Source organism: Cephus cinctus, unplaced genomic scaffold (assembly GCF_000341935.2).
Source record: "Cephus cinctus unplaced genomic scaffold, Ccin1 Ccin1_scaffold0129, whole genome shotgun sequence".
Taxonomy (NCBI): Eukaryota; Metazoa; Arthropoda; class Insecta; order Hymenoptera; family Cephidae; genus Cephus; species Cephus cinctus.
The window spans coordinates 2,754,803-2,767,306 of NW_014332862.1; the positions used below are offsets into that span (position 1 = coordinate 2,754,803).

A 12,504-nucleotide genomic window follows, 5' to 3' on the forward strand; every position below is an offset into this window, starting at 1 on the left:
TGTATATACGTATTACGTGCCCATGATACATACTTATCCAAGAATAGTTTCTTTATTCAATAGGTTCTACAAAAGTACATTGAGTTTTGCAAACCGTTTCTTATTTCTCCTTCTTTGAGCACTACCGCCGATAATCTGGATCTCGTGAGAATTGAAAAACCTATTTAACTGTCAGTCTTTATCTGACTTATATAAAAACGATAACAAAAATGAGAAATTTTCATTATGGAAATATTATAAAGTTTAGAAAAAATCACGAAGAATACAAAAAATGGCAAGAATCGTTTAAAAAATATGTAAAGTAACAAAAAACAACTGACGAAGAGATTAATATTTGTTATTGACTACTTTCTAGATTTTCCATTTTATTCACTGCCTATAGTTAGGATTGTATGGCGCCTGTTTATTATATGCTTCAGTGGTATACTGTTGGGGTTCTGGTGGCTGCGTGGTACCTGTGGAAAGAAAGAACAAGAGATCTCAGACAATTGTCACTAAAAACAAAAGTAGGTATAAGCCCACTTATGTTTTTCCTAATCTTTATATCAATCCTCCCACTCTATTTTCATTATTTAAATATGAAAAAATCAATCACCTGTCATAGCGACATTTCCGTTAGGATAGACATTGTACTGAGGATTCGTGACTGAATGTCCAGTATGCGAGGTGCTGTTCGCAGGAGTCTGTATAACGTGAATCACTGGTGTCGTGTGTACGTCTGTAAAACATTTAATACTCTTAGACTCTCGTGACTCCAGGAAATTATTTTTGGAATAATTTTTACATTTTCCTTTCATTTTCTCCAACGACAAAGTGTCTGTGTATATACACGACCGACCATGTATTACTTCGAAGATTTGTTTGGCTTGAAAATCTTTTCGTTCGCATCGATTACTTAAAGAAAGGTGGCACGCTCTATTTTTTCATTTAAATTTAACAGTTCATTAGCATCTTACGGGATTGGTATTTAAATAAACGTGGTGTAGTCTTTCGTAGGCCAGTTATTGATTTTTTATCTGATTCTTTTATTGCGTTCTTATTCGTCGCTTGATAGTATATATGGAAAATATAAAAAAAAATAATTTCGCAATAATACTCATCGATTAAGTATATTACTAAAAAACCAATTTTTATGTATATATAGTTGTTGCATCGGACGCACTTTTAAAAGTATTATACATATGTACGTGCATATATATTATTCCAATGAAGCACACGCACACACACATATATATATATATATATAAATACAGGAATACTTTTAACATAGAGATTTTATGTTAGTATATACGTATATAAAAAATATTATTAAGGAAATCATTCACAAAACTTCTCTAGATCGGGTGATACTGAATTAATGAAATTTATGCTGGCACGCGGATGACGGCCGATAACGCGGCGTATCCGTGTAAGCGATCACATTGAACCTGTCGCGCTTTTTGTTACTTCTCATTAGTATCTGGTTCGGTTTTAGAAATTTGTATAATGTAGGTACTAATACTAACTCCACACACGTATACATGTGTGTTGTAATATGCAATAATAGAAAAAAAAAATTTTATTATAAAAAGAAGGGGAATTATTTCTTAAGTCTACATATTAGTTTTTTGTAGGCTCGAAGACGCTCTAATTCCTTCGAAGCTTCTATAAAGCTATGCAGTTATGTGGGAATGTATGTTATTTTTTTTGTCAATATAAACTTGAAGCATACAAGGAATGTGACACATCACGATGCGCATCGCGAAGTGTTTTTTAAAACTATGCCAGGCTGATGAGGTTCTCAAGCCATGGTCGGTCCTGAAAAACAATGACGAAAAGTATTTCTTAATAGATGAATGATAAATGATGATAAACGTATTTGGATTTGCTGTGAACGGTGAAGTTATAATAGACAGTAAGAAGAGGATATATTACGAACACAAGCATTTTAATAAATTATTTCCTTACGGCCGTAAACGGTTCCTCTGTGACGTCTACGGTACCATGGACAACAGCTGCAGCACAGACAAGAAATGCATAATACTATCAGTGAGACTATCACGACCACTGCTATAACTGCAGGTAGTATGAATCCAATTCTGAAACAAATTAGTTACGATTATTTATATATTACTACAAATCACATTACGTTTATTCAGTGTAATTTAGATATGATATTCTCAGTAGTAATAGTACATTATGATACAAGTGCGGAAAGTTGGTGATTCCTACGAGTGTGACACGAGTCAGAATCGTGGCAAACGTCACACGAGTAGGAATCGCCAACCCGCACGCGTATCATATACTATTTTTGGCAACAATGTACGGAAAGTTCGCAGGATATGCACCAAAAAGAAGCACGAAATGGCCGATTCTTGATGAGTTCAGAGTGTTCACTCTGAACTCATCAAGAATGGATCATTTTGGGCTTGTTCTTTGGTGCACAAACTGTATACTTTCCGTACAGCGTTGCAAAAAATAACGAACTTCACCAGTATTTTTCATTTCAAATGATAACCAATTGCCGTTATACCGATAACGAGAGGTCATATACTAGACTTTTCAAAGATCCTGTGTATATTTTTGGTGCAATGCTTACGCTACGGTCGTAGCAAATTCCTCGGCGGTGCAACAATAAGTATTTGTTGTTTTAGGGTCCATACAGCAGAATGTCTTGTCTGAAGATTCTGTGAATCTGGGACATTTGCGAAGTAGATCGTCCACGTAGCCAGTACTTGGGCCATATGTGCAATCGGTATCTGCAAATTGAAATACATGTAAATTACGTTAAAGCTACACTTCAATTTCACAAAGTGTTAAAGTATATACTATCAGTATTTTGCTTTTTCATTGTATTGTATTTATCCAGGTCAATTTAAACCAATGTCCATCAAAAAATATATAACTTTAAATAAATTTAATTGAAATAGGATGGACCCATGTATAACCTCCTGTTCTTTTTCCCAGTGATTTGAGAAAGCGAATGTAATAATGGTAACCCATGTGTTGACCATGTTCATTTTCAGTTTCAAGTTTGCAAAATAAAAAGCAGCCATGCTTTGGCCGGATAATCTATGTGTCAACATTGTACCAGAATTTATGGAAAAATAAAGAAATTTTAATGAGACAGATTAGGCTTAAGTAATATGAAATAAGGATATTTTTCTTAAGACTGTACTTCCGTAGTTTATTCTTGTCATGTAAACCTAATAATGAATAATAATTACAACGCCAATATCTATGACTCTGATATTATCAAACCATTTAAAAAACAATTTCAAAATTCACTGACATAGCAGTGCGAACATTTTAAAACCTGGGAGTAGGCGCGTGGGATATCTGAAACAACCCTAGTCAATGGTTGCGTTCTATAGATACAGCGCTGAGAGAGGAAAAACCTCTGATTGGTCAAATCTTACAACTGCTACAAGTTTTATGATAAATTGACGAATCAAATGTATTTATTCCCTCAGTCCTGTTTTTGCTGAACACAGCCAATGCTTCTCAAATGGGGAACATAATCGCACGTCTACTTCCGGTTTAGCGGGTAATATCAGTTATCAAAATTCTCTTTTAAGTTATCTAGTACGCAGAAACTTTATATCCTTTCTAAACAGATGAAAATTTATTAACAAATATTTTTGAACCGTGCCAAACGTAAAAATATTTCATTTTGTTTCCTGTCTAATTTTGATTTTTCACAAGATTACTACTATTTCATGAACCATGATACCTGCTGCCATGTGCAAATTTTTATCTAGGTTACGTCATAGTAATTCAAAACCAGTGTCAGTTCTTGCAACGTTTACCATCTCTTCGATTCTGATTCTCAATATCAAATTAGAAACAACAAACAGTTCGTGTGACGGAGTATAAAATATTTAGTGTATCAAAATTTAATCACATTATATGCGACCGGATGTATATCTATATATAACTCAGTAGGACATAATTTATCGCCCGAAGAGATAAATTGACCAACTGTAATTTTTCATAAATATGACGCATAGCTCCCGATACAATCCCATTTGATGTTTATATATTTAATAATTTATGTGAGAAAGATACTGAATTTTTTATTTCAACAAATATTAAGTACAATGCATTTGATTATTTTCGAATAAAGATGAACTCTAAAGATGCCTTTTCAAGTTTCACTTTTTGGAAAATTAGACTTCTTATTGGTCAAAGTCATTAACCGTGAGAAATTTGGTCAATGCGGATTTTCATATTTTAGTTGTATCACTGACCTCCAAAGTTTGCCTTATGTATCTATTTAGATTGAGATTGTATATTTTACCTAACAAAATAAAAAAAAGTAAGTAAATCGTTTGTACTAGTACTTTAGTGTGCTAGTTACTAATAATTTATAGAAAACGTTAGTGAAAAGGTTTCATTCCGGATCTACGGATTACTGGCATCCTTGAACACCGTGAAGGTTTGACTAAACGATTTTCATTCTGCAGAAGAAATGTGACCGATTATTTGTATTTCCTATCTGTTTTTATAATTTCAAGTCGAATGACACGTCTTTCAGGGCAACTAAATATGCCAAATAAGGAATCTGAAATTTAGGATAGATAAACAAAGTTTACAAAATTCTGAAAATTGCAATGATAAACATATCAAGAGACTCGGTCGAGTCTCGCGCCAAGTACAGGCAACCGGCTGTACAGGGCGCAGCGCGCCGAGACTCTTTACTCGAGTCAACTCCTTATACCTGTGTTTAGAACGAAATATCTTATAAACCGTTATATATGAGGAAAAGTTATTGATACATTCACTATAGGAATTGAAGGTTCTGAAGCGATTCCCACCAAGTTCAATACGATTAGTGTACGAGATCAGGGCGTATTGAAATGGCGAGCGAGATGATTTTAATTCAGTTCAGTCATTGTCGTCGTCTTCGTACCTCCAACTACTTTTTTAGATAACAGATGGCACTGATTACAACACGTAGTTGAGACTTGTGTCAAGTAGAAGCAACCAATGGTATAGCCAATACAAAATTTTGTTGATTACATCTCAAAATATAAAATAACTTCGAATTATCTTTAGCAATTTGAAATACGAAAAACTGATTTATATGTAAATAAAAATTAGATGAAAAAAAATAATAATACGCAATGAAGAATATTTATAAAAAGGAAAAAAGAAAAAATGAAAGTTTATGTAAATATAATTTGGAATTACATAATAAAGTACATACGTTTAGATGAATGAACAAATAACATATTTAGCGCAATCAAAATGTAATTTTCAAATATTTATAGTCTTCGAACATGTTACTTTCTTGACTATTCATTTGATTGCCAAGTACAGGATTGCTGTGAATTCCTCTAACAAAATGTATTGATATCATATTATTGAGGCCAAGTACATAAGTCGCTACATGTTTTCCTATTATATGATCTAGTACTGGCCCATCATTTTAATTATGTTTTCAATATTTCCTATAACGTTTTCGCTACTCTTTTATGTTACTGCTGCTTCCCGTATTTAATTATGATTTAATGGTGATTTAATAATTAATAAAACTTTAGGTGATTCCTTATCGAGTACTACTTGGCGGGTCCGTGCATTTCTTGATATAAATTTGGTACAAAACCAGTACCAGTTTTCTATAGAAAGCATATTAACAATAACTTGTCAAAAATAATCACGGTAAAAGCCTAATAACAAACATACAGTATTAGAATACTATGAGCACGTGCAAAGTAAGTACTTTGGAATTCCTGGCACGGACATGCCAAGTAGTACTCGATAAGGAATCACCTACAGTTTTATTAATTATTAAATCACCATTAAATCGTAATTAAACACGGGAAGCAGTAGTAACATAGAAGAGTAGCGAAAACGTTATAGGAAATATTGAAAATATAATTAAAATGATGGGCCAGTGCTAGATCATATAATAGGAAACCATGTAGTGACTTATGTACTTGGCCTCAATAATATGATATCAATACTTTTTGTTAGAGGAATTCACAGCAATCCTGTACTTGGCGTTGTTTTTTACACGTAAGTGTTTTTTGGGGGATATGTATACTACATAAGTATAAAACAGCTATACATATATTAACGATTATAATGCCAGACAGTTTACAGATATGTATTAAATATTGTAATGAAGAGTACCTGAAACACTGATAAGTACAAACAAATTTTACTTGTGCTGTAAGAAAAAAGATAACAGTATGGAATCCTAATAGTAATAAAAAGAAATAGTGAAATTATGTGAACTATCAGTTTTATATTGAAGTAAGTAGACATTGAACAGATTCAAAGTCAGGTGACCAGTAATAGAACAACCAATACCATCTAGCGTTAAACAGGAAAATTACGTAAACGAGAAACAGTGCACAACAAAACTAAAATGTAATTTTAATTAAAATGTTGAGTAATAACATTTGACCACACGTGCGAACGATAACTTTAAGCTTGTTCGATTCCAAGTAAATAGAATTATAGTTTATCTCTTCTATACAAGAAATCTCACTGCATGAAAATACAAAGTTTTGTATTTGCTTCTCAAGAGCATTGTTATTCCAAAATAAAATTTCTGCTATAAAATAGACGCAAACAGGTTCTAAACTCTCCTCGATGATAAGTAACTATTTTGATAACTAATGTGTATTCCAAAAGATAATTCCAAAAATTTTCTCAGTGAACACAATTTTTAATATTCATATCGAATATCTTATTCAGAATTTAAAGCAGCAGGCAATTAGATAAAATTTCGAGATAAAGGGTAATACCATCTATTTATTATGTTTAATAAGACGTTAAAGATAACAAAGTTCCGAGAACGGTCAAAGTTGCACTCAACAAATGTCGATGAACGATTCAAGTAATAAAAATCGTGACGAGATAATAAAAGATAAAACTGAACTTATCACTAGGAAAATTATAACTATTCCACTATAGGTATATTGTTAACCCCTCCCAAGAATGAAAAACAGTTTCTAAAAATATATGTAGAGAAATGTACGAGTGAAAAAGCAAAAAGATAAAGTATAGGCTTACTCAATGCAGAAACTGCCAGGATACAACACGTGATCACGAAGAGAATCTTTATGTTTGACATTGTCGGTGATGCACTACTGACGTAATTAGAGTTTCTGATACACGTTCAGAAGAACGAAAATGGTTAGTGTAGTTGTAATATTGATAAAAATTACTGAGTATGGCGGTTAATAACTCTTTGAGACTGTAGACAACGTGACGCACGCAACTTCTTTCCTTAGGACTCTTGATGCCAACCACTTCTGCTCTGAAAAGTCCGACTTGTCGTTGACGGACAAAGGATTATATTATGTATATATATATATATACACACACACGTGTGTGTTTATGTGAATAATCACGAATGTAACCGAGGTTGACCGAGAATACCCGATCCCTTGTGGTGAGTCGATCAATTTACTCCTCAGGTATTGCTAATGCCGCTAATGTTCGACTGAGTTGCAATTCACATAATGTGAATATTAGCATTTTCGATTAAATGTATTTATAGTACCGGGTGATCGATTAGTAGATCGAATATCACCTGTGTTCAATTTATGGATAGTCAGATTTATATATATAGTTTAACTATAGTGTCCTATGTTCGATTCAAATTTGCAATTACCCACTGAGTACATCTTGTGTGACACTGACTGGTTTAGCATGACGAATTCACGTAGAATTAACCAATCATGTGCAACATTGGAAAAGATAATTCGTGTATTCTTTTTAAATGTTATACATTATTGGTTAATTTTACTTGGTTAAGATGCATAAATGTCAAAAGTCTTGGGGGGGAGGGTTGATATATTGCTAAAAATTTGTTATCGGCTTAAAATAAAAATGGAAAATCACCAAATATCTTGGACGGACTAACGAAAATTACCGATAGGTAAAACTGCAAAATAAGACTCCCTATTCAAGGACTACATGTAAAAAAACTAAAAAACCCACCGCTAGCTTCAAGGAGTGTTATTATGGAGTTTGATCTAACCGTGGTTGCACCCACCGAGAGACCGCTAAATTGATTCCTAAAAAAAATATTAATTTCTATTGTAGGAGGCTAACTTTCTGGAAGTAGATCCATATCTCACACCCGGTTGCACCCGGTGCAAGAAATTTTGAGAAAAAAGAAAAAGAAAAAAAGCAATGCACTTGTTAATCTATTTAGTTCCTATTGAGGAGCAACAGAGGCGCTGCTGTCGAGAATGACAGGTGATTCCGAATCCTGTTCCGAATCTATCCTACACTATCGCTACGTGTGGTGTGTGTATGAACTAGTAACAGCGGCTTTGATGTGTGTTATGTTAGACGAGAAGTCCTTGATCTCTGCTGTATATTTAATTGTATCTTTCTTAAATATCTCAAGTCATTATTAAGATTTCAGCAAAATGGTGAGTTTAATTGAAGAACATTTATTTATTTTACTAGATGGTTTTAATATAGTTTGACTGGATAAAAGTATTTGGTAGGAATGATTTAGGTTAAGTTGGAAATGCACTGTCATCCACATGAAATTACTAATTTAGGCTCGCAGGTACGATACACGTACAACAATCTTCTCTCCAGAAGGCAGATTGTATCAAGTGGAATATGCTATGGAAGCTATAAGTCATGCTGGCACTTGTCTTGGTATTTTGGCTAATGATGGCATACTCTTAGCTGCGGAACGCAGAAATACCAATAAACTTCTGGATGAGGTTTTCTTTTCGGAGAAGATTTACAAGCTGAATGATGATGTTGTGTGCTCTGTTGCTGGTATCACTTCGGATGCTAATGTTCTGACGAACGAGCTACGTCTTATTGGACAAAGATATCTATTACAATATGGAGAAACTATACCTTGTGAACAACTTGTATCTTGGCTCTGTGATGTAAAACAAGCATATACTCAGTATGGTGGAAAGAGACCTTTTGGTGTTTCCATCCTCTACATGGGCTGGGATCGTCATTATGGGTATCAGCTGTATCAGTCTGATCCTAGTGGCAATTATGGTGGTTGGAAGGCTACCTGCATTGGTAATAATTCAGCTGCTGCTGTGTCTTCTTTGAAGCAAGAGTATAAGGAAGGTGAAACTACTTTGAAGGATGCCATGGCACTTGCTATTAAAGTCCTGTCCAAAACTTTAGATATGAATAAACTTTCGGCTGATAAGGGTAACTTTACTGTTTACATAGTGTCATATTATTGTATTGCAGTAAATCTAGTACGACATAACCTAACCTGACCTATTTGCAGTTGAAATGGCTACATTAACAAGAGAAAATGGTAAGACCAAGACACGAATATTGCCAGCTAGTGAAGTTCAGGCTCTGATTGCAGAGTACGATCGTTTGGAAGCTCTGGCAGAACAAGCAAAAAAAGAGAAACAGAAACTATAGGCTAGCAAAGGAAACTAACCTAATTTTTACTTTGTATGGTTATGTCAACAGAAAGACTATTGACTGCACGATAAAATAATAAAATAATAAGACTTTTTCTTTATGTTTTAGAAAATTTATATTTTCACTTCACAAGTGTTTTTCCAATATTCCCTTCACCATTAATAAAGTACGGTAGAAACTGCATTTAGACAATTTTTCAAAAAATATATGATTTTGTTGTTGATGTCCAATGCAGTGGTACTACCCATGGTGGTAATTGATTTAAAATGGATTTATAGGGTAAATCCGCCAATCTTGAGTATAAAAAGTAATGGCTGACGAAGAGGATATCGATAACGGCATCCACATCCGTGGAAACCTGAAATTTAATGGACTTCGATTACATGCTATAATACAATAACAATGAATAGCTTACCGTCATATCTAGCCACAATTGCCAAGGACCTGCTGGATCCGATGCTGAACTTAGCAAAATGAAATAAAGTGGTCTGTCATTCCACGTGATGGTTGTAGTAACGTTGTCAAGCAGTGACCAAGAGTTGAGCACTACACCCGCACGAGGTACCAAAATAAGATTCAAACGATTTGATCCCGATACGTTCAAGTACAATCTTCTAGCTTCGTCAGTGGTACTATTCCAAGCCGCTGTTAATATTGATTCTTCAGTCTGATTAATGGTTGGGGCTTTTGAAGAAACCCAAACGCTCTTGTTTCTAAAATAACACAATGAATTAAATACTTGGCGCGAATTTTGACCTACCTATTAAAATGAGCTTACACAAGCGGAATATCTCTGGTCTTCCACAAGGGCATTCCGCAGTACGTAATATTATTATTACAACTGACATCAACTACTTTAGCATTTTGTAACTCTGGTACTGCTTCCTGAATCAGTTTCGGACTATTTCTATCTAGGTTTAGGATCCAGTAACCTGCATCAGTAGCAATGACGTTGCCACTGATATCATGAAAAGTTCTTTGAGTGTGCTAGAAGTATAACAAGTACGAAAGCAGATTCTTTAAATGAGTTTTTAATAATCTCATAATACTTACAATGAGCCAGAACCTTTCTGGTGACGGGTCAGTGGGTTCACCACTGTATGGGAATCCCAAAGTTGTGAAGAGAACACCAAAGAGTATGATAAGTGTAGCAAGTATAAAACCAGTTATAAGAGTCCAAGGACGTTCTAAAAGGCATATCAACGGTGCCCAAAAGCTACAGAAAATCACGGAAATTAAACCGTAGAGTGCAGATACGTAAAGATCAGGAACGATCTGTGATCCTGCTCTTCCCATTATAGATATTATTGAAGACATAAAATTGACGGTCCAAAACCCATACAAAATCGGAATAAGGAGCCCTATGACTACGTAGACCGAAAGCCAGCAAATCGCTGTAATAAAAAAATTGTTTAAAAGATCATTCGTAAAGTTGACGCATACGGTGAACATTTTTACGAATCTTACTGTGTCTTTCCAAACGTAATATAGCAGATATTAGAAGAGCAGATGAGCTGAATCCACAAACCATCGTCAACACATATGAAGATTTCAAACCTGCAATGAGCCCGATCAGTAAGACGATGCACCACAATACCGTAACAGCTTCGCATTGGAGTACTATCCCTTGAATACGTCCAAACCTTGACTGAAAATAATTTATCTTTTTCATTATTCCTGCAGGTGTATTCTTATATTAAAGTCAATTTATTGTCAGTTTAATGCAGCATTATTGATTATTACGACAGATAATTAGATTATATATGAATCTTTGATGAGTTTAATGTGTTAGTAGATGAAAATGAGTACAAGGCACTAACATTCTCGCTCATCACCTTCGTAAGGGGTGTCCTGCCAAGGATGGCATTGACGATCAGCATAGGTATCATGGTTGGTGTCCATACCAGACCAATGAGTAGCCACTGCCTAGTGAACCAAGACATGGGTTTATTAGCCCAGTCTGTAATTAGACATATAAGGATAGCAAGGCCGATTCCCAAAATGATACCTATCAGCTGCGATATAAAATTAATAGTAAACATAACCAGAGTGTTCTTTAAATACGGACTGGTGTATATAAACAGCAATGGTCCACACAGTGCGATTAATACCACAAGGATATTGATAATAATTCCAACGGTCCATGTATATCGAATGAATAAAATCGCATAAAAGTCATAGAAAACTACAGTGCCTGTTGAGGCTGCAGTGGCTGTTTCAAGTTCTTCGGCATTGGCTAATGCCTTAACAAGAGCCATCATATTGTCCCCAGTGTTTTGATAAGTACCATTTGGAATCCTATGATAGTCATCCAGTGATGTGTGATAAATATATCCTCCTAAACTGTGTGCCATATCAAGACCAGGTATATTGCCGAACTTTCGGAAGATTGCAAAATCTGTATTCGACGGAATAAGGCCGGACTCGTAAACGTCTGTAAGTATTGAAGATCCTGAAGGATGTGGTACCACTGATGCATAGTATGCCGTCAACCAACTATTCCCTGGACCATCTTGAAATAGTGATTCTCTGCCACCATTTCCTGCGGCATCGTAGTTTAAGACAACTTTAACAATATTGGCCCATTTGGAGGTGGTGATAAATGCATGTGAACCTTGAAGTGGGTTTTCCTCAGCGCCATTAAAAAGAAAGACTACATCGTATTTTAGAGTGGTTCTGCTTCTGGACAATACTCTCAAAACTTCTAGCATCACAGCACAGTTTAGGCCATTATCAGCAGCTCCAGGTGCTAATAAATGACTGTCAAAATGACAATTGACAAGGAGAGCATAGTCTTTCATTTTGACATCAGATAATCTGGCTACTACATTTGTAACATTGGCATACATGTTAGTTAAACCACGTGTACCCGACAAGTAGTAACCACCACTGCTAGTTTCAATACTGATTTGAACACTTTTATTGTTGATCGCTTGGTCCTGAATTTGTAGCAGAAGATTTTGCAGGTATTCTACGGCGAGAACTTCATTTTCATAGCTTCCTACTACTCTGTCACCAATTTTAGTAAGGCCTATATTGTCAGCTCTGGCCCTCTCAGCTATAAAAAGATCATCACCCTCTTCAGCAGTCCTCAGGGATTCTACAGTTAGCGCTGTAGGTAGATTCCATCGTGTA

At 34.9% G+C, this 12,504-nt stretch overlaps 3 protein-coding genes across 5 annotated transcripts in view; 1 reads left to right on the forward strand and 2 right to left on the reverse strand.

Moving 5' to 3' along the window:
* Window positions 1–30: 30 nt before the first annotated feature.
* Window positions 31–7,304, reverse strand: LOC107262897. Its single transcript, XM_015729554.1, has 5 exons — window positions 7,006–7,304; window positions 2,579–2,738; window positions 1,948–2,078; window positions 596–718; window positions 31–455 (listed from the first exon to the last, which is right to left on the reverse strand). Exons 1-5 carry the CDS (start codon window positions 7,064–7,066, stop codon window positions 370–372), a joined length of 561 nt encoding a protein of 186 aa, XP_015585040.1. The 5' UTR covers window positions 7,067–7,304; the 3' UTR covers window positions 31–369.
* Window positions 7,305–8,212: 908 nt separating this feature from the next.
* Window positions 8,213–12,504, forward strand: part of LOC107262893 (proteasome subunit alpha type-4) — a 6,634-nt gene continuing 2,342 nt past the window's right edge. Inside the window, exons 1-3 of one of the 2 annotated variants that reach the window (XM_015729543.2) lie at window positions 8,213–8,378; window positions 8,514–9,141; window positions 9,224–9,481. In XM_015729543.2, the coding sequence (XP_015585029.1) occupies window positions 8,376–8,378; window positions 8,514–9,141; window positions 9,224–9,366 (774 nt within the window). In that variant the 5' untranslated portion in view covers window positions 8,213–8,375 and the 3' untranslated portion in view covers window positions 9,367–9,481. Of the gene's footprint in view, window positions 8,379–8,513; window positions 9,142–9,223; window positions 9,482–12,504 lie in introns of those variants that run through there. The other variant, XM_025080265.1, reaches the window with a different exon arrangement.
* LOC107262886 (endoplasmic reticulum metallopeptidase 1) lies at window positions 9,510–12,504 on the reverse strand (the record flags this gene model as incomplete). 2 transcript variants are annotated; one of them, XM_015729531.1, is given in 6 exon segments in its annotated part: window positions 9,510–9,727; window positions 9,785–10,082; window positions 10,148–10,356; window positions 10,423–10,763; window positions 10,837–11,017; window positions 11,205–12,504. In XM_015729531.1, coding segments are annotated over 6 exon segments (2,491 nt in total), but the record flags the coding sequence as incomplete, so codon positions are not given.

What these genes read in the sequence shown, in the direction of transcription:
- LOC107262897 (XM_015729554.1), bottom strand. Translation starts at nt 7,066, where the DNA reads ATGTCAAACATAAAGATTCTCTTCGTGATCACGTGTTGTATCCTGGCA. An exon ending in CAGAGGAACCGTTTACGGCC is followed by an intron (nt 719 to 1,947) that starts GTAAGGAAATAA and finishes AATGTTTTACAG; the next exon opens with ACGTACACACGACACCAGTG. An exon ending in CGGAAATGTCGCTATGACAG is followed by an intron (nt 456 to 595) that starts GTGATTGATTTT and finishes TTCTTTCCACAG; the next exon opens with GTACCACGCAGCCACCAGAA.